The sequence below is a fragment of the Glycine soja genome, chromosome 14 (assembly GCF_004193775.1).
Source record: "Glycine soja cultivar W05 chromosome 14, ASM419377v2, whole genome shotgun sequence".
NCBI lineage: Eukaryota > Viridiplantae > Streptophyta > Magnoliopsida > Fabales > Fabaceae > Glycine > Glycine soja.
In genome coordinates, this window is record NC_041015.1 from 43711930 (window position 1) to 43733947 (window position 22018).

Consider the following 22018-nt stretch of genomic DNA (forward strand, 5'->3'; position numbering starts at 1 on the left):
CACCAAAATACCTGCTTGAAGCATTCATGGCTGATATATTTCAAGACCAATACAATTTACAATTTTCCCAATTGGTTTTTGCAATGGTGGGACATCTTTGGACCAATCCCAAAGATATTCCCAGAAACAGTCCAACAAGGATTTGCTCAATTTGAGAGACAATACAATTCGCAGGAATCACGAATTCCAGCAGATCTTAAATACTTTTCAAGCTTTCCACTGTCATGGATCTTCTCATGGCAATATCGTTATAGCAAGACTGAAAAGACAAACCAATATCCATCACTACAAAGACACGCTTTTGTAAAATGGTGGACACAATTTGACTCATCCAAAGCGGATCCAGAACAAGTAAAACTCTGGTTCCAATCCCATCCAGAATTCCTCAAAGCCGCTGATCCAGAAACTTCTGTGTTTTTGAACCAAAAGTCTCATCTGACACCATCTTTAGCAGGATCGAAATTAAAGGAGGTCTTAGCTAAAAATCTAAAGGAAGTTTTGCAAATGTTACAGCAGGAAGAAGAAGGTTCATCCTGAAAGAAGGAAGAAACAAGTTCTGCTGAAGAAGAAGAAGAAGACCCTTTTTACCAAAACGAAGATGATTGTTTTGGTATCTGTTTAGATTAAATTTAATTTCGGGCACAAAACCGTCTGTATGTAATTAATGTGTAATTAATGCTGGACAATACTACCTGTCCTGTAGCCATTAAAGTCCCGGTCAAAACTACCGGCAACTACCGGTCTTAGATTTTTGACTATATAAGGAGTCCTCAAGTATGTTGTGAGGCACCCTTTCATTTGGCCATTTTTCAGGTTTCTGAAGAGAGGTGCTCTGAAACAAGATTTTTGTAAGCGCTTCTTTCAAGTTTCAATAAATTTCTATTTTCATCCCTCTTCTCTCTCTTTACCGATCCTGTGCGGCTCTACCGCCGCTTCAGTTTCTTTGTTTATGAAAACCTGTGATTTGTAAGCCGGTCTCCGGTGTACCCTTGACATCTTTTTTACAATTTTATATTTTCATTTCCATTTATCATACTGCATTCATACTTCCTATTTGTCCGTTTGATCTTATTCCGCTGACCTCTCTCTCTCTCTCTCTCTCTCTCTATATATATATATATATATATATATATATATACACATTTTATTAATTAAGGAAAAGACTTATAATTCCACTTTAGCTTTATCTAGTTTAAATTTTTTGAAACTTTTTTTTTTAAAAAAAATATTAGATTAAATTCTTTTTTTAAAATAAATAAATTTGATCCTGTGGCCAGTTGTGGTTTTTTTACTCAAAACTTTCGACATATTATTTTCAATCTAAATATAAGGATACTTAAGTTGAAATTGGGAAATGAAATAATTTTTAAAGATTAAAAGTGAGAAATTTAGTGAAAATTTGATAAAATAATAAGATACAAGATAAAGTTTTTTTTAACAGGTTTGACAAAGAAATCAAAATAATATATATATATATATATATATATATATATATATATATATATATATATATATATATATTAAAAGGCAATTTAAAAAATATATTGCATAAGTACTGAACGAATAAGAGCAATAAATTACAAACACATAATAACAATAATAATAATAATAATAAGTCACAATCTATTATTAACGTCCAAATATATTTGTCACACTTTATATACTTTCGGGAATTAAATTTTACATTTTCATCTTTCAGGGACGCATTTGTCAGTTGAACGAGAAGACGAATAATCAAAAAAATATTATGACAAATATGTCTCTATGCTGACAATTCACGTTAACAATCATTTCAGTGACAAATTTGTCCCTTTGTGCCACGTAGGCTATTTTATTAACGGTGACAGACGGAAGTTAACGGTCGGATATATTTGTCGCACTTTTTACACTTTTATGACTAAATTTTATATTTTTATCTTTTAGGGACATATTTGTCACCGAATTACACATTGAGAGACAAAAGTAACTATTTATCTTATAAAATATTTGATCAAATTCGATCCAGGCAAATATTCTATGAATAACTAGGTGAGTTCATGTTTTTTCTTTCTAGAGGTGCATACCTCAACACATAAGCTGTTTGAAGAACATATTAATTAGTTTTATAAGTTATATCTAAATCTTTAACTATCGGCTAGCACTGTGAACTCCCTCCAACTTTGCTAGCGTGGACTAATAAGAGGTGTTGTAAAATAACATCAAGTCCGGTGCTTTAGGATTTTTTTTTCCTCAACAAATAAAAGATATGACAAAAGGGTACAAAGGATACCCAAACCTATTTATAAGAAGAATATGTATCTATCTAAATGTTCCCCGCCAAGTGCTTTGGGATTGTAAAGTAAGCTACAAAGGTAACCACTTAAAAACCCTTACTGAGTCCTCATAATGCATGATCCACGGATGAGAATTTTCTGCTCAAGGGATTTTATGATTTTTTTTAAAATACTATACCTCGAATCTCCAACAATATATATATATACACACACATGTGTGTGTGTTTTTATCATGAATGGCCTATGGTTAAAACATATAAGAGGCATGTAAATTTTTAAGAAGTCACATGGTTTCTCTTCTTACTCTCATAAAAATAGCCTTCCCACTAGATAAGACTCCTACAAAATTTTCAATTATTTTTAAAATTATTTATTTCTCAATTTTTAATGATTTTAAGTAATTGAAAGGGCTTATAATAATATAATCTTTTATCATTTTCTTTATTATTTTTATGGAGATTAATGTTAATATTACATTCTAAATTTTTATTTTTATAATATCAACCTTTATGATTATAATATTTTTTATACATTAATTTGTATTTCTTTATAAAAAAATTGTTTTTGCATTTTTCAAACTTATTTTTCTATGATTTTTAGTGTATGAAAACTTGTACAATCTTCTAATATATGTCTTCGAGATAAAAAAAAAAAAATTATACAATCTTGAACGTTGGTATTTTTATGAATTTTGCAATTCCTTTTCTATAATCTTGAAGTTTTTATAATTTTTGCAAAATACGATTACTTAATTTCATTAAAAAATTCATAGAAAATTTAGATTTTTTTTCATATTCTCATGCCAATTTTATTTCATATAATTAATGTTTCTTGTATTTTTTTTTCTCAAAAAGTTATGAATACATTTTCCATTTTTTTAATTAAGTAACAAACAAGGTATACAAATTGTAACAAAAAAGATACTACCAAAAAATTTGTTTCCAAATATAAATACTTTTAACTAATTTGTTTCCAAAATTACCCTAAATTATTGGAATTCACCAAAAACTGAATACATTATCAGAAATTGAACCAAAATGACTTAGGTGCACGTGCACCTAAAACTCATGCAAAGATCAATCTTTTATTAACTTGAATCCACCAGTTTTTAACTTCTCAAAGTTAAATTTAAATAATTTCAGTTGCATACTTACAATATATCAACTCTTTCATGCACATTAAGCTCTGGATAAAATTACCCCAGAAAAGAAAAAATGGAATGGGGTAGTTCACATAAAGCACGAAGAATAAACTGTTAGTTCCACAACCATCCATTACCACTTGGAAACCAACTGTGTAAGTGTCATTGAATGTGTTTTTCTTCTTAAAACTAAGGAGTAAATATTAGTGCTTAGCACACATTTGATTTAAGTTTATGTTGGAAAAAAGCTTTCTGAGAGCTGTTAAAAGAAATAAAATGAATGATTATTTCTCAAAAAGTATTTAGCGAACATACACTTATGTGTAAAGGTGATATTACTTACTGAGCCCATATCAATGGGTGAATTCTTGTTAACTATTCTGAGAAGAAAATTTTGTTGAAAGGTTGCAAATTAAGATCACTTCCCTTTAGCATCTATGAACATGGCTCGAGTCCAGTGCTCAACATCCTCACTTTGCGATGGTGGGGGAGGAAAAGTGGGATGCTCAACAATATCCCACCCTTCAATTAGGCACTCATTTTTGCCGTCAGATAAATCAGCGGCATAAAGAAAACTACCAGTAGAACTTGGCAGATAATTTTCAATTCTCTGCAAAAGTAAAGTATAAAATCCATTTGTGAATAACACATTATTCGACAATGATAATTTATTCTGCCCAGGTACACAAATCATCAATATTCCAGTAATAAACTAGGTATTAGTTGAAAGTAATAATTTTGCTTACAAAAGCCCCATCCAAGGGATACTGGTACATACAGTCCTACTCTACACAAACCAAATAGAAGTGAATTTAACAAAGGCATATTGGTCAGAGTTAGGGAGTTAGTTAAGACTGTTAGGTATAGATTAATTAGTCAGGCGGTGAGTTAGGTAAATAAATAGAGGAATGTAGGGGACGGGGATTCATTCAGTCTGGTATCATTTGAGAATCGAGTTCTTGCTTTTTATGAAGGGAAACCCCTTGGAGGATAGATATCCCTCCTATTTTCCATTGTTTCCATTCAATTTGACAAATTTTTCTTTTTTTCCTATTTCTATTTTTGGTTCCTAACCCTTACATTATTAGAGAATTTCCAAATCAGCAGTCCTCCCCAAGGATGGCTTGAAAAGGCAAAAAAACAAGAACGCTTGCAAAGATTAAAACATAATGGTGGCTGAAAATAACAGACTATATTAACCAATGTAGCTAATGTAAGTCCAGGAAGAGAGCAAACTACAGCCTGCTTCATTCTGCTTTACATAAGCATTTTAATTATAAAACAAGATAAAAAAAAATAGTGTAACAAGAAAATAAAAATGCAGGTCTCTAAAATGGCCTTAAAAGTTAACTTAGAACGAACTTGTATTTAGTGAATATTGAAGGATTGTGGTTATGAATAAAAAAAATGGAAGAAAAGAATTTCCCCCTGAATGTTTTTCAGGCAATTCCAAGAAATCCCCAACATAAGCACTTGTTTAAATTAGAAAGCGATCAATCAAAGATGCTAAACCATAAAAAGATCAATTAACACTGTCAACATTTTCTTCCAAATTAGAAATGATGAGAACCTTTACCGTTGTGGGCACAGAATGTGCACTTTCCAGCAAAGTAGTTGATGAAATAGCCGAATTCATATTCCAAACAGACTTGTTCAATTGTTGAACTTGCTTGCATGTCCTGAATTGGAGGAAAAAGGAGAGAGAAATTCAGGCACAATGCTATCTGCATTCAATACAAGTGGATGTTACAGTGAACTTTGAGTGAAAATTATAATGCTACTGCAAACAGAAACCATTTTACTCAAAGGTGAGAAGCCTTATAAGCACTAATTAAAAGGGGTTTGTCCTTCATACTGGGGCGCAGAACTGCAATTAAACAACTACATATATATTTATAGAATATGTATCGTAAAGAGATAATTAAGACAAGTTACATAGTTACAAAAGCGGGCACTATAAGCACTAATGAAAAGGGGAGAGTAGATTGCGTAGTTTTTAATCCAGTGGAAAGGAGGGAAACCAACATTGGAGGAAGTTGTTAAGAGGGAACTCATGATAAATAAATAATATCTTTGAAGATTTGATCTTTAACCAGGCCGAATGGCATCATGTGATCATGTAATCAACCTCAGCAAGAGGGATAAGGCTTTTGTTGTTGTAACTAATTGATATATCAATGCTTCTTAAGACATCAGAATTCTGTCAGAATAAGGTTAATTTGTAAAAAATTACTAACATTTTTACAATGTGTATAAAGTATCATGAAATAAATATAACAATACCTAGAGCGAGCCATTTTCAAGGAAAAAACAGATCGAACTTCCTTGGATGATGCGAGTGTTGCCAATAACTTTGCAAAAGCCTCAAATGTAGATGCCTCAGAAGGGACATCTAAACACAGGGAGTTGTAACAGTAAGCTGTGATGCAGACTACGCTTTTCTTTAGAAGTGAAATTCCTTTCTGCAAATCTTTGTGTGTTTGAACAGAATGCGAAGAAGCCAAAGAATAATTAAAGCTAGTACTCCCAGATGAATCTAGGCGATGCCTCCTCTCAGATTCCACCGAAGCAACTCCAAAATTGCTTGAGCTTCTCTCAGACCATGAGTTTTCTCCGTCAGTAGAGCAATAATTTTGGCGAGGTATAAAAAGGGGATATTCATTGCTGAAAACAAGAAAGTATATCAGGCTAAAGTCATTACTCCTGATTGTTAGATTAATATATGTTTTATGTGTTTTACATGTACCTTTGTGTTATTATTTTATATGTCTGTACTAGTACTACTCTTTTCTCTTTTCACTTGCTGTAACTGTTTGATCAGGGGGTTGCAGTCTGCACCCTCTCATCTCATGTACTTGTTGACCTTTGGTCTTATTATATATGTATGGGAAGTTTCAGCTGAGTGGTGAGACCCTCAAGCTTTATAATCAAATCTGGTTCTGAACTTGGTATCAAAGCGGGTCGATCTCGCTCTGCCTGCCGTATGCTGTCGCCCATTATCTCCTGCCAACATCACTGCCGCCAGCCACCGCCATTTTTTCCAGTGATCACTGGATCTGGTGTGCCTCACCAAGCATGGCCCAGCCCAGAAGGTTTCAAAGTCCGAAACCCTATAACCCACCATCATGTGCGTCATTTCTCCGCAACTCTGTCAAGCACATGCTGCTCACGCGCTGGTCTCTGGTTACCAGAACTCAGGTGCAACAACACAGTCAGGGTCGTCAGCCTCTTCAGGTCTAGTTTCAATCTTCAGATCATCATTTCTTTGCTGTTTAGAAAGTGTGTCTGGTTTTCCGTGCATGTACAGTAGCTGTTTGACTGTGAAGTTGGGTTTCAAGAGCTCGGTTGTTTCTGTTTTCTATCACAGGAACAAAATATAAGCCAAGATTTTCTACTAAGGAATATCAAGAATATTTGAGGCTGAAATCCAGCAGCCAAGCTCAATTATGTTCTGTGCCTAGTGTTTCAACAGCTTGTATTTCTTAATTATTGGACAGTCAAGATCCATGGGTAATCGATTCAGGTGCTTCAGATCATATTTCTGGTAATGTTTCTTTGTTTAGTTCTTTGTCTTCTCCAAAGTTTCCTCATCTCATAACCTTAGCCAATGGTGATAAGGTAGCTTCTAAAGGTGTTGGTCAAATTTCAGTGTCTGCTTCTCTAAACTTGGAATCTGTTCTCTTTGTTCCTAATTGTCCCTTTAATTTGATCTCTTTAAGTCAGTTAACCAAGTCTTTAAATTGTTCTGTAACATTCTATGCTGATTTGTTTGTTATACAAGAACATGCTACGGGTCAAACAACTGGAGTAGGACATGAATCACGAGGACTTTACTACCTAGAAACTAATTCTTCTGTCCTGTTTAGTAGCCCCATCTCCCAAACTCATTCATGATCGTTTATGTCATCCAAATTTGTCAAAATAGAAGAAAATGGTTTCTGGCTTAGTAAACTACAAATATTAGAATATGAGTCATGCCAATTATCAAACATGTCAGGTCTTCTTTTCCAAAGCAAACTGAACCATGATGCACTTCTCCCTTTTCCACCATTCATTTAGATATTTGGGGTCCAAGTCGTGTTACCTTTTTTGGGTTCATATATTTTGTCACCTTTATTGATGAAACATTCAAGATGTACTTGGGTGTATTTAATGAAGGATAGATCTGAACTTTTGTCTACTTTCATATCCTTCTTCAATGAAATCAAGAACCAATTTGGAAGTTATTAAAGTTCTTCGAAGTGATAATGCCAAAGAATATTTCTCTTCCGCCCTTTCTTCTTTTTTATCCTCACAGGGCGTTTTGCATCAATCTACTTGTCCCCATACACCACAACAAAATGGAATAACAGAAAGGAAAAATAGACATTTGGTTGAGACTGCTGGCACCTTATTGCTCAATGCAAATATTCCTGTTCATTATTGGGGTTATGCAGTTCTCAATACTAACTTTCTCATAAATGGAATTCCATATTCGACACTTGATAATAAGATTCCTCTTTCCGTTGTCTCTCCAAATGAACCCTTATATCATTTGTCTCCTCGTGTTTTTGGTTGTACTTGTTTTGTCCATGATGTCTCTTTGAGGTTGGACAAGCTTTCTGAAAGGACAATTAAATGTGTTTTCCTTGGGTACCCCATCTTCAGAAAAGGTATCCATGTTATTCTCCAAACACTTAGAGGTTATACATGTCTGTTGATGCTACCTTCTTCGAAGAAACCCCTTTCTTCTCATCTCCCATGCAAGATTCCAATCCTATACAACAGGTATTACGTATCCCATCCTTCAATCCAATAGTGTCTCCTACCTATAAGACTTCTAACCAAGAAGAAAATCAAAACCATTCTCTAATTGAAGTCCATCTCCTACTCAAAATCATTCTCCAACTAAAAGTCCATCTACTCTCATCACATCTCAACATAGGACACAAGGAAATGATACATTACAAGGCGAGTCACTTGATTCATGTTCTTCTCTATTAGCCACCCCTATGATGGATCCTCATGATTAAAGTCTTGGTTGGCCTATTGCTCTTAGAAAAGGTATTCGATCTACTCGAAATCCTCATCCCATTTATTTGAGTTATCATCACTTGTCTTCATCGTATGTCTCCTTTGTATCTTCTATGCCTTCTATTGCTATTACCAAAAATGTCTATGGAGCACTTGATCACCCTAGATTGTGACAAGTCATGATTGTTGAAATGCAAGCTCTTGAAAACAGTAGCACATGGGAGCAGGTTCCTCTTCCCCAGGCAATAAGAAAATTGGATGTCTATGGGTCTATGCTATTAAGGTTGGCCCCAATGGTGAGGTTGATCATCTTAAAGCAAGATTAGTGGCCAAAAGATACACTCAAATAAATGGTCTTGATTACAGTGACACATTTTCTCTGTGGCCAAAATTACCACACGATGCGACACTTCTTTGCCATGGCTGCCATTCGCCATTGGCCTCTACGATTTAAAAAATGATTTTCTTCATGGTGATCTAGATGAGAAGATTTACATGGAGCAACCTCCTAAGGTTTGTTGCTCAAGGGGAATATGGTTTAGTTTGTAAATTGCATAGATCTCTCTATGGGCTCAAGCAATCTCCACGAGCCTGGTTTGAAAAATTTATTCACATTGTGGAGGCTTTTGGGCTGAAATGTCATTGTGGAGGCTTTTGGGCTGAAATGTAGTGAAGCGGATCATTCAATTTTTTATTGTCATGCATCTCTTGGAAAGTGTGTCTACCTTGTGATCTATGTGGATGACATAGTTATCACTGGGAATGATGTTGCTAAAATCTCTCAGCTGAAAATGCACTTGTCTAGTCATTTTCAGACTAAAGACCTTGGGTCTCTTAAATACTTTCTTGGTATTGACGTAGCTCTGTCACAGGAAGGCATTGTGGTCTCACAAAGGAAGTATGCTCTTGATATTTTAGAAGAAACAGGCATGACTAATTGAAGATCCATTGATAGTCCTATGGACCCAAATCAAAAGTTAATGGCAGACCAAGGTGAACCATACTCAGATCCAGAAAGATATAGAAGACTGGTGGGAAAGCTTATTTATCTCACAATTATAAGGCCTGACATCTCTTTTGCAGTTGGTGTGGTTAGTCAACTCATGCAGGATCCTCATGTTGATCACTGGAAGGCTGTGATTCACATTCTCCAGTATATTAAAAAGGCTCCAGGACAAGGATTGCTGTATGAGGATAAAGGAAATATCCAAATCTCTGGGTATTGTGATGCTGATTGGGATGGATGCTCCATAGACAGAAGGTCCACCGCTGGATATTGTGTATCCATTGGAGGCAACATTATCTCTTGGAAGAGCAAGAAATAGAACACTGTTGCTTGGTCTAGTGCAGAAGCAGAATATAGAGTTATGGCCACAACCACTTGTGAACTAATGAGGATCAAACAATTTCTTCAAGAATTAAGTTGTGAATTTCAGCCAATGAAGTTGTATTGTGATAATCAGGCAGCTCACCACATTGTTTCTAATCCAGTGTTTCAAGAGAGGACTAAACATATAGAGATTGATTGTCATTTTGTGAGAGAGAAGTTGTTGTCCAAGGAGAATAGTACAAAGTTTGTCAGCTCAAATGATCAACTTGCATATATTTTGACTAAATCCTAGAGGGGTCTCGGATTCAATTTATATGCTCCAGCTTGAGGGGAGTGTCAGATTAATATATATTTTATGTGTTATACATTTACCTTTGTGTTATTATTTTATATGTCTGTACTACTCTCTTAACTGTTTGATCAGGGGGTTGCAGTCTGCACCCTCTCATCTCATGTACTTGTTGACCTTTGGTCTTATTATATATGTATGGAAAGTTTCAGCTGAGTGGTGAAACACTCAAGATTTATCATCAAATCTGGTTCTGAACTCTGATAAACCATGCAAATATAATTTCAGCCAAAATACCTCCTTGAGGAAGGACGTGCATCCCAATAAGAATCTCGTTGCCATATCCGAGAGCAAGAACCCTGAGGTGAAGTTAAAAAATATATTCATTAAATTACAAATTTACAATATTATGCCCCATTCCAGAGAAAAAAAGAAGACAAAAATGTATCATTAAGCCCACATAGATGGATTAGCCATGAACAAGAAGTATGAAAAAGTAAATGAGAATATAAATTGGAGAAGGAAAAGGATTAGAGTTAGATAAAAAAAACTTCGTACCCCATTGCCCAGAGGCTCTTCGCTATGCGAAGGTATGGGGGAGGGATGTTGTACGCAGCCTTACCCTTGCATATGCAAAGAGGCTGTTTCCGGATTCGAACCCATGACCAACAAGTCACCAAGGCACAACTTTACCGCTGCACTAGGGCTCGCCCTCTGATTAGAGTTAGATACTTCAAACATTAAATCACGTTTTGCATACATCAAAACCCAGTGATATTATACATTTGGAAAAAGCTCAAGCTTGATCTTATGTACATTCAATGATTCAATAGAAGATATGAAAACATGCTAAAAATTATTTTTTCCAACAAGTTTTTTTTTTTTCCAGACTCATGTCAAACATGCAACAAGTTAAAATCTTAAAAATATATAAGCATCAAAAGCAACAGAAAACACTAGCACCAAAAGGACAGCATATGGAACAATCTCAATAATTTCCATAAAGGAATACTTTTATGTGGATTGCAGTAGCAGTGTAGCACCCTATAGGTTAAAAGAGAAATGCTAGCACACACTTTTGAGCACAATATTATTGGTTAAAATTTATTGGAAATATCAATTTTGTGAGTCTTGCTTCTTATTTAATGTGTTCCACTCATGATTTATCTAGTTTCCAATAAATTTTAAGCAACAGTAAAGAGTGTGTTGTGTGGCTAGCAGCCTAGCACTCCTCAAGTTAAAATTGTATCAACATTAAACATGTGAATTTTATTGCTATATTAATATTCAACAACCATCAAATGAAGTTTTTTTTGAGTAGCCATCAAATGAAGATGGACAAGATAACCATGCTAGAAAGAATATTTTGAATACATCATAAGACATAATTTTAAAGGAAACAGTAATCAATTGCTTGGACACTAACATGATGCTTACCGCAAAACCTGAGTTATGAAGTGCTGGGGCAGCCAAGTTGTGAATAACAAGATTTAGAAGTTGCACCATGTATCTGCTTTGCATAATACAAAACATGAAAATAACCAATTACTATATAACAACTAACAAGAATTTTCAAATTTCTAATTTATGAAACAATAAGGATTTATTACCACGGGATGAAACAACTGAAATAGAATATGAAGCAATGTTGTTAATGGCGGAAAGCCAAAAATCCGCCATAAAAATATGGCAGATGGCGTAGCGGAAAATGGCGGATGTCATGGCCGACAAAAAAAAAATATACATATATATAAACTCATTGAAATTGAAAAAAACAATGGATTGCATTCAAATAAACTAAAAAAGTTTAAAAAGTTTCATGAGTTGATACAATAACCAAGTAGAAAAAAAATAAAAATGGGACTGTCAAAAATAAAAAGAGGGTGTCAAATAGAAAAAAAAAAGCTGCAAACATAAAAAACGGGTGTCAAACAGCAAAAACAAAATTAAACAAAAAAAATCTAGCGCACCACTGAACTTGTGCCGCGACGTTCGCCGCCGTTCGTGCGGGTGTGGGGTTGGTGCGGCGTCGCCTTCACGGGGTCGTCTGCCGGTGCTCGTCGCCGCCGTGGGGTCATGCGCTGGTGCTCGTCGCTGCTGGGTCGTGCGGGGGGAATGCGGGGTCGTCGCTGCTGGGCTGCGTTCTCCGTACGGGGTGTTGCTCCTGGTCGCGTGGGAGGGTTGCGTTCTGTGCTGTGCAGCGTGAGAGGGCTGCGCTTTTGAACAAAATATCGGGTAGGGTTGGGTCGGGTCAGCCCAACTCCTACCGCGCAAAGAAAAAGCAAAAAAACCTGTTATTGTCCGCCATAATTGCCATGGCGGCCGCCATACGAAACCCGCCACGCCACCGCTATTCGGTGGCGTTTTTTCAAATTTCTGCCACGCCAAACCGCCATGGCACCGCCATTGCTGCCATTCGACAACACTGATATGAAGATACATTGCAATTTTAAGAATAAAATGAAGTATTGCCTACCCAAAGCACTTGTAAAAATGCATTATGTATGCACATAAACCTTAGACAAAAGAAAAAAAACTGCCTACCCCAAAGAAGTGGAAAGCTCTTCTGATGGAACAGAGTGGGGATCAAGTGCTCGAGGTAATCGTGCATTGCAAATTTGATCATATTGACCACTACAACCATCCCTTCTCTCTCCCTCTATGACCACCTGACCCAAGAAGGACATGAGCACCATAGACATGTTTGAAAGGGGCATAATAATAGAGCGGTATAACACTACAGTTGTCTTCATTCTTACAATGTGATACATTGATAGAAAATGATTGTGAAACAATACATTACTTGAGTCCAAAAACTTACCAATAAAGAAAATAGTTGCCTTGCATCTCAAATGTTTCTCCTAAAGGGAACCTTATTATTCTTAAATTTTAATCACATCAAACCAATCTTTTACATCTTTATCTTCCCAAGTCAAAACACAAATCTCAACAATGTCTTTTCCAGTGTGATAGAATTATTATTACCGTTTCCTTGAGAAAATACATATAAAAACCATAAAAAAGAAAAAGAAATCTCAAGCAGTCAAACAATTTATAATGTATGCAACCATTTTTCTTGAGATATTTAAAAAAACAATTTAGGTCTTTAATGTGCAAGGAAATGGAATTTTGCAGGTAGTGATAATCAAGATTCTACCAAGGATCTAAAGGGGAGAAGGCACATAAATAATGTGATCATAACATGAACGATATGCCTATATACAAAATTCTATTTTAACACAAGCAGGTGTGCACACATAAAATAACATGTATGAAAAATAACCTTTAAATCACTACTAATATTTGATTAAAGTATTATAAACTGAAAATGCATAAAGTCAGTCACACACAAAGGAACATTTTAAAAGCAGTAAAATAGAGAAACAGTGAAGAACTGGGTCTACAATGATAAGAAAGCATAAAGAGATTTGTTTGGGGAGCAGAAACAGGAATTATGAGACAAAGAGGAACAGAGATCATTGGTGGACTGAGAGCAGTCAAGTGATGGAAGGAGGTCAGTGAGGTCTCAGTCGGAGGTCAGTTTTCTCAACCTGTAAGAGTCTTGGGTCTCCCAGCACATGAAGATCAATGATGTAACTGATTTCATGATCTTCCCTGGCCATCCGACATCAATCTCAGAAGGAATGATGATTACATCCATGTTCATCAATAACAGAACATCCACGTAATTTGTGTGCCTAATCTGAACCAGTTCCTATCATTGTCCTACCAAAATATGATAAAAGGAATGATGATTACATTTCATTCCCAGTTCCTTTCCTTCTTAAGTCATTTCATTCACAGTGCCACACATATTCTGATATTCATCTTAACCTGCTTAAATAGCCCCCAATGAGTTCAGAAATTAATTATGCATTTTAAAATTTTGATAATTTTGTTGAGTGTTAAATAACTTATGCATTAGGCAATTTTTTTAGATGGATAAAAAACCATATAGAATTTGGTAAATACACTCTTCCAAAGTGATTACGCTGATTGCCCTAAAGTGATAAGATGGAATAGGTGTTTGAAGAACAAATAGTGAGCTGCCCAAGCAATTATCTATTACAAATTCACAATGCACATGATTACTGTAAATAACTCAAGTCCCACTACATTCTACCCCTAGAGGCGGTAATAAGCATAATATCCTGAGAATCTCAAAAGGAAATCTAACTTCATAAATCGCATATTCCTTGAGATAAACCAACAAAACATTGATCATCAAAGGTTTATATTACCCGGCGTTGTGGGAACAACTTGCATATCTGTTTTATGACCACAGACTCTTTATGAAGAAGCTCAGAGGTAATCGCCACCTGCAAAATAAAAATATAAGGATAAATTTGAGGTTCCTAGAGAAACAGCAGATATGCCATATATGATTTTAGAAAGAAAGCATCAAAGGAACATAAATCTTCAACCTTGACATGTGATAGAACATTAAGGAAATGCAGATCAGTTTTAAATATTAATTTATATATCATACTGTTTTATGTCAAAAGCCAATATTAAAATATAATACACAAAAACAATATACAAATATTGGAAGTATAATAAACAAGCAGTGCTCACATGCCCTAAGCTCTGGGTGCATATAAGATTAGGATAGAATTTCTCCAGCTGTTCCACTCGATTCTTTTCCAACTGCAAAGAGTAAAATAAATCATCCAGCATCTTCATAAACGTTTGAGCACATTATAATAAATCATCCATCATGACCATAGCAATAACATTAGCACAGTAATGTCAAAAACATGAAATGAAATACCGTAGAAAGGGCAGATTCAAGCAACCCATATTTAAGTTTTAGATCAGCAGACATGGTCTCTATCTTAGCTCTTCCTGTAATGTTAATCATTATTTTAGGTTCAAAGACTGAAATTTGCATCTAGAAATTCATGTTGGTATATGAAGGTTTCTAACCTTGAGTAACTTGTTCTTTACTCTGATGAAGTTTCTCCTTCAACCTTGCAAGCTTTTCATGTTGAAGCACTCTCCAATTTGCTTGATCATCTCCCTTTCCCTAATCAACATATTGCACAAAAGAATTACTTCAACTGAAAACCAAAGTCACAAGGAGCCTTGCAAAAATATAAGATTGTAGCAACCAGCACTTAATGGGAAATTGCAAACTGAATAGAAGTCAAACAACAGGAAATAGGCATGCTATTTAACCCAGTTATGAGTTTAATAGGTTCGGTCTCTTGAGAGCATGAATAGGTATTAGTTTTGATCTGGGATGCAAGTGAACTCCTATATGGCTGCCATAGTAAAGATATAACATATTGGGTACACTTGGGAATTTCTTCCTTTCAGTGCCCCCATTGAATTTTAGGTCTCTTTAAATTGCTTGATGTATTTATTTTAATTTTTTCATGTTACATTTTACATATACCCACCCTAAGCTTTAAAAACTCTGTTGCAATCCATGCATTTAAAATATAATGGAAGAAGAATATATTCATTTTCAAGACTCTACTAACTTAGGATCACATTTTTTTTTTCATCAACCTACTTAGGATGACGCGATTTTGAGTATTACAAGGCAAGCCATAATTCAAACCTTGCGGACAAGAACTTCGCTCAATTTTAAGTACAACGAATCTCGACGGTCTTTCAGTAACTTTAATGAAGTATTATACTCATTCAACCTGCCAAGACAAAAACATCATCAACAGCAAAATAAATAAACAAATCACTCAATCAAATATAAAAAAAATGCATTATCCAAAAAAAATCGCGCTGAAATTTTTTTAAAAATACACAAATTATAAAGGTAGCATGTTGAGCTTGATTAACAAAGTTCCAAAACCTAAATCATAAATTAATCAAGTAATTCAATAATTAACTGATTAATCAAAGCATAAATATACCTGTAGTTGACACAGATGGAACAAATGGAAGCTTGATTCGAATTCTCGCATATGGCACAGTTACTAGTTTTTCTCGCCATCTCCAGCTTCTCACAAAGGAAGAACGCGTCGTGTCGTGTAGATAAAGCCTTCGAGTTAGCGAAACAAAACTATGGAGGAACTGCGATTTTGCGTTGAATAGGGTCAATTATCGGTTTCGGAAACGCATTGGCGATGAAGAAATTTGATGAGTGAGAAGAAACAAAGGGAAAGTGGAACTTCGAAAACTCTAGCACAATCGATGAAGATGATCGCGGAAACAATGGCCACGCACCCGCTTGCATCTCCGTTTTCCATTGTAAATAATCTAATAAGATTCATAAGATAAGATTATAATCTCGATTATTTTTTAATTAAATTAAATAACTCTCAATGAGCATAAGATTATCTAGTTTATTTTTTATTTTAAATTTTAAAAGTTAGAAAAGAGATTTAATTTGGAAAATAGTTTTTAAGATTATTTTTATCGAATAAGTTTCCGTTATTATTTATTTTAAGAAATAGTTTTTTTTTTTGTCTGAGGTTTAAACCTATGATTCATACAAACTACTTTATTCTTCAAATTTCTCATCTCTTATGACTAAACTATTCTACTCCACACAATTTTGATGAATATTATATATAAAAGTAAATCTCCAGTTACGTAAATTTTAACTTTCTTATTATATAAATTTTAATTTTGTCATTTAATAAGAATTGACATAATTTTTATTTATAAAATTATCTTCATATATATATATATATATATATATATATATATATATATATATAAAGATAATTATATAAATAAAAAATATTAAAATTCACCTTGGAGAAATAAGTTGGTTACCTGTTTGGAGAATTCATAGGTTAAGGTAGGTTCTCTCATGGAAAAAAGCTCTTAAATATACTTTGTTATATGGAGATTTATATAAGAGAACAATCACTTATCATTAAAATGTATTAACTCAAAAGAGACTCTCGGAATTTTGGGAGAAGTCCATCAGGACTTATGAGGATCCCATAGGTGATGACTTAAGATGAGATGGTTGATTTATAGGCACGACTAATTTTTGCAGACTATATTGATTCACTGTGTCAAATATGCTCAGGGTTTTGAGGAAGATTTGGACCATTAAAAAAGGTCCCACCAGAAGAACTTCATAGCATCATTAAACATTGGTAAGATTTATCCAAATTCTTCTAAAGGTCACGGTTTTATTATTGCTGTTGCAGATTATTTTACAAAATGGGTTGAGGCTCAGACAATGATCTTCGTGAGTCAAGATGATGTGATAGCTTTTATTCTAAACAAAATCATATGTAGGTTTGGGATTCCTGAGACCTTATGACTGACCAAGGCACTAAATTCACAAGCGACAAAGTGGTGGCATTCACCCAATAGTTTAGCATTAAGTTAATTCATTCCACTCCTTATTATGCCCAAGTGAATGGACAAGTAGAAGCAACCAATAAAATTATCATAGATTTAATAAATAAAAAATATATTGAGGACAAGCCTAAAAAATAGCATGAAACATTGCTTGAGGCCTTATGGGTCTATAGGAATACGAAGAATAATGTCACGACTATTAGAACATTTAGGCTAACCTATGGGCAAGATGGTGTGTTACCCTTAGAAGTCAATGCAAAGTCACTTAGGGTGACTAAGTAGAATCTCATGTTAACTAATGATTATGAAAGAGTATTAATCATAGAACTAGAAATGATTAATGAAGATCTCCTGATGGCTTATGAAAATACTTGACGTAATAAAGAAAAAGGTTGCACGACATTACAATAAACATGCGCACAAGAGGACCTTTGTCAAAGGCTATTTGGTTTGGAAAACCATTTTGCCAATTGGCTCGGAAGATCCGAAGTCTAACAAATGGTGGCCAACTTGGAAAAGCCTTTTTATAATTAGCCAAGTACTATCAGACCTCATAAGGCTAGTGTTTCTCTCAATCCTATAAATATTTTCGGTAAAAGTATTTCAATTATAGAAATTAAATAGTAAAATTTTCAACTTTGCACATCATCTTAGTCAATGCTATTATACATGCACAATATGAATTTCTAAGGATTTTATTAGACTTGTAATGTGATTGGGCTAACAAAAAAATCATGATTTTTCTAGGATTCAAAACTTAGGATCTAGGAGATCATTCATTCCCCCATATTATTAACAAACCACAACTTACAATTTTTCACAACACCAACCTTTTTGTTTTGCTACTCTCTTCAGCACATTCATTTTCTTTGATGATGGTTTACCCTAACTTTTATTCTTTAAAGTAACTTTTTTTTTTTTGCAAATAGCGCTCATACTAGGCTGGAGTAAAACCATGTTTTGTGACTCAATTTAACTATGTTGTTTATTCATTTTCCTGCAATAGAAAATCACCTAAAAATATTCTCCCAAATTTGTCTGGATCCATTAGTACTCTCCTACAACCTAAGAAAGGGTAGTTAGTAAATAACACATTTTGGGCTTGTGTTCCACTCACAAAAAATTTACATTAGGCTAAAAAAGGATGCAAGGGATGCATTCATTCACAGGATGACTTTTTGGCTAAGTAGCTGAATAATAACAAATAAGGTCATGATTATCTCCACATCATACATACATTTCAAGCAATCCAAAAATCATGTAAAATCAAGAAATTAAAACTAGTTGTTCTCTCACAATTTAAAGATCACACAACTTACCGATTTTCATTGAAGTATTCAGGTTCTCATTCCAAGCTTTTTTTGTCAAAAATACTAACTTTTTCATTCTTGTACTATTAGTTCACACTCCATCACTTACACTGACGTCTGCTTGCACGAGAATCAACAATTCACGAAAATACTCATTAGTATGCAATTAGTCTTACTCATGCAATCGATTAACTCAAAATGTGATGCAACCAAGTATCAAGTTCCTACTTCTCTATCATGCATTGAACTAAACTAAAACTATTAAATGACTGAATTTAAACTACTAAAATTGAATTGTCCTAAATGCAAGAAATTAAAATGAAAATAAAATAAAACCAACGAAAATGAAAACAAAACAAAATAAATAAAGACAAATAAAGAAAATTAAAGAAAAATTATGATCAAAATGAACCTCAATTCTGTGTGGGCCCTGGATCCCAAGCTTCATGAGCAGTAGTGATGTCTGCAACATAATCATCATTAGCTCCATCATCTGTGGCATCATCATCACCAACGCTAGAGGTGTCTCCACCTGATAGAGAGAAGCTGGACTCTTGGCCAAGCAACTTGTATAGGCATTGGGTCGCTTCTTATCACTTCACTCATGCAAGACATTCCTATAGTTTTCTTAACCTCCTAGAGCTAAGGCAAGCACACATTATTATTGAAATAAATTAAACACAACTCCTACAGTTTTCTTATCCTACAGTGTTAATATGAATAGGATTGTCAAGAGATGACTGTACCGGGGTGTTCTCAACAAATTTCTTGTGCTTGAGTAGTGAGTCGTCCCAAGGAACTAGTGGGCTTATGAGGGGAGACTAAAAGTAACCTTGAAGGACCTCATTTGGTTTCAAAATCGGCAAGGTGTCAACTAGTTTTGCAAGAGCTGCTAAAGGACCTTTATGGCTATTGCTAGTTGGTCTCCAGATGACTTCAATTGGTGGAAATCAAGTATTGCTTGTGGCTCCTTAATTTTTTTCCTTGTTCTTCTCTTTCTCCTTTTTGAACCTCTTCTTTTAAGCATGGTTAACACATAAAAGGGTCAGTCAACATGTCAGGAGATAAACATGGTTACCAATCTTTAAGAACAATTAAGGCTTGTTCAAAGACCTCTGGGCTCTCACGTTATCACTTCTAAGCCAACCTAGAAGCTGAAGTCTAGAGGGTTGTCATCTAGCAGTCCTAGCCAAGTAAGAAGTTGGTTGAATCTTTGGAGACTTCAACAGTGCTTCTACATCAACAAGCTCAGATTCAACTAAACCCACTGATTGAGTTATAACAAAATTATAAGAAATGTTGAAAAGTGAAAAGACCAAAAAATATACAAAGAAAATTATGAAATACCTTGAGAAGGGCTAGGACTTAGAGGTACTTGCTGCTTGGCATGACATTTAAAAGGAGTTGTGTTAGGTTTCTCTTCATCTCTAAAGACATCATCAATGAGCATTCAAGATACTTAACCGATTCAAGGAACAAGGTGGTCGTAATCACTCTCTATCATTTAGAAAACAAGTTGAAATTTTTGGGATTGTCGGCATAGCAATAGTACACAAACAAATGAAGTTTGGTGTTAATGTCTTCCAATAATGTAGATACTCCATTCGGCTAACAAAAGGTACGAAGGTCGACTAGGAGAACCACTAGGTATATGGTTGGTTAAGGGGTTGATTGGATCAATCCAAACAACTTGGCAAAGCATTAAGGATAGTATACCTCAACAATTATTTTATTGTTCCTAAAGGTGGGTTTCACTTTGTACAGTAATCCCCTAGTCGTCAAAGTTGAAGCCCAATTGTTGAGTTGAAACTTTGCCTTCCTTGAGGGTGCTCGTGTGCATTAAAATCTAAGTAGGACCTATCAATTGACGGTGTAGGGGAGTGAGAGAATAACAAATCCCAAAGTCAGTTGTTTATAGCCAGTTGGCGATGGCAAAGGGTAAAGCTTTAGAAGTAGGAAAGCATAGGCATAATGAGTATCACTTTCTTGGATATTAAACCAGGAAACACTAAGGTATAAAATGTTTAGGAAATAAAGTCATTCCCACAAAACCAAAAACCAAAGGGGTCCAACAATTGTGTTAATTCAAAATTGTTGTCTTCAAGATTGGCAAGGAGGTCGAAGATGCCTCGATACAGAGTAAAGAGCAACAACTGACCTAAACCTAAGAAATGACCAAAAGTGACAACTATAACACCCTAATTTCTAAGATTGAAATTATACCTTAATTATTTTATTTCTTTATTTTATAAAGCACATTAGTCCATTGTATTTTTACCAACATGTATAACTAAGAAAACATGAACTGGAATTTTAGTGAATTTTTTAAACTTTTCATTAGTTGCTTCCTAAAGTCAATACCACATAATAGATAAAACGAATCATTCATATTTTCGAAAATAACACGTAACACAGTGTTGCTTAGAAGCTTACTTCCCAAATATTAGAAGTGGAATAAAAGAAATAACACATGACTAAATTACAAAATATATAAATATGCATAAGCTTTTCCCTAAGTAAAGTAACGGGTACAATCTTAGGGTACAATTGTATATAAGAACAAAGTAGATGACAAAATATACACATATGCAAAAGTATTGAAGCCTAGGCCTACTAAATCATAACATATAAAAGAAAAGGCCCTAAACTTAGAGCAATCATCTCTAACACCCAACCCGGTTTGGAAGCTACAGAAAAGCATAAGTTAGTAGGCGTTGGCTCATAACAAATATACATAAGAAAGTGATCCACGCCTCTGGTCACGTCGAGTATCCACCACCTCCAAGTTCGCTCATCCTAAACACAGACTAATTTAGGGGTGAGCACCGAATCCTCGTCTTCCATACGATCCTAAAAATAAAAATGTAAGGGGTGAGTCTTTCCACTTCATTAGCCAAAACACAGAGAGACCTAACATAAGTCAAGACATACAAGGCTAACAACCACTGTGTTATGGTTATCTACTAGATCTCACATGCACCCTAAGGCATCCCTTTTCACTATCTCAACATACGTGCCACACTGGCCAACTGCCACTAGAACTCCCAAAAAACAATGGTCTTACAACATTTTAGTATTGGATGACTGTTGGAAGGACACCTTTTACCACGGTACAATGGCAACTCTCACCAACTAACGATGATTGTATTTTTGTCAGGGTTGCCAAGTCAATCAAGTGAAATTACATCACAACTGAGCAACGCACCCTTCAAGGTCAATATTCCTTACACTTCACCTCCCAATGTACCCATTGTGGTCATCTGTTACCCTAAGCACGGATTACTCAACACACTCCTCACTGGAATTTAATATCATTATCGTTGTGGGGTCTTGTGAAGCACGATACCAGATGACGACGAAATGGAGAATGATCCG

At 34.8% G+C, this 22018-nt stretch overlaps 1 protein-coding gene across 1 annotated transcript; it reads right to left on the bottom strand.

Moving 5' to 3' along the window:
* Positions 1 to 3521: 3521 nt before the first annotated feature.
* Positions 3522 to 16272, bottom strand: LOC114385098. Its single transcript, XM_028345073.1, has 12 exons — positions 15923 to 16272; positions 15613 to 15700; positions 14973 to 15072; positions 14818 to 14891; positions 14622 to 14693; positions 14288 to 14365; positions 12591 to 12715; positions 11484 to 11556; positions 10344 to 10405; positions 5698 to 6078; positions 4991 to 5093; positions 3522 to 4024 (listed from the first exon to the last, which is right to left on the bottom strand). The coding sequence occupies exons 1-12, from the start codon at positions 16000 to 16002 to the stop codon at positions 3833 to 3835; spliced, it is 1428 nt and encodes a 475-aa protein (XP_028200874.1). The 5' UTR covers positions 16003 to 16272; the 3' UTR covers positions 3522 to 3832.
* Positions 16273 to 22018: the final 5746 nt, after the last annotated feature.

Bases quoted from the DNA above. Each gene is read 5' to 3' on its own strand.
- LOC114385098 (XM_028345073.1), bottom strand. From the start codon at position 16,002: ATGGCGAGAAAAACTAGTAACTGTGCCATATGCGAGAATTCGAATCAA. The intron at 14,694-14,817 runs GTATTTCATTTC...TACTCTTTGCAG, and splicing joins TTGAATCTGCCCTTTCTACG to TTGGAAAAGAATCGAGTGGA. The intron at 6,079-10,343 runs GTATTTTGGCTG...TCTTGTTTTCAG, and splicing joins GCACGTCCTTCCTCAAGGAG to CAATGAATATCCCCTTTTTA.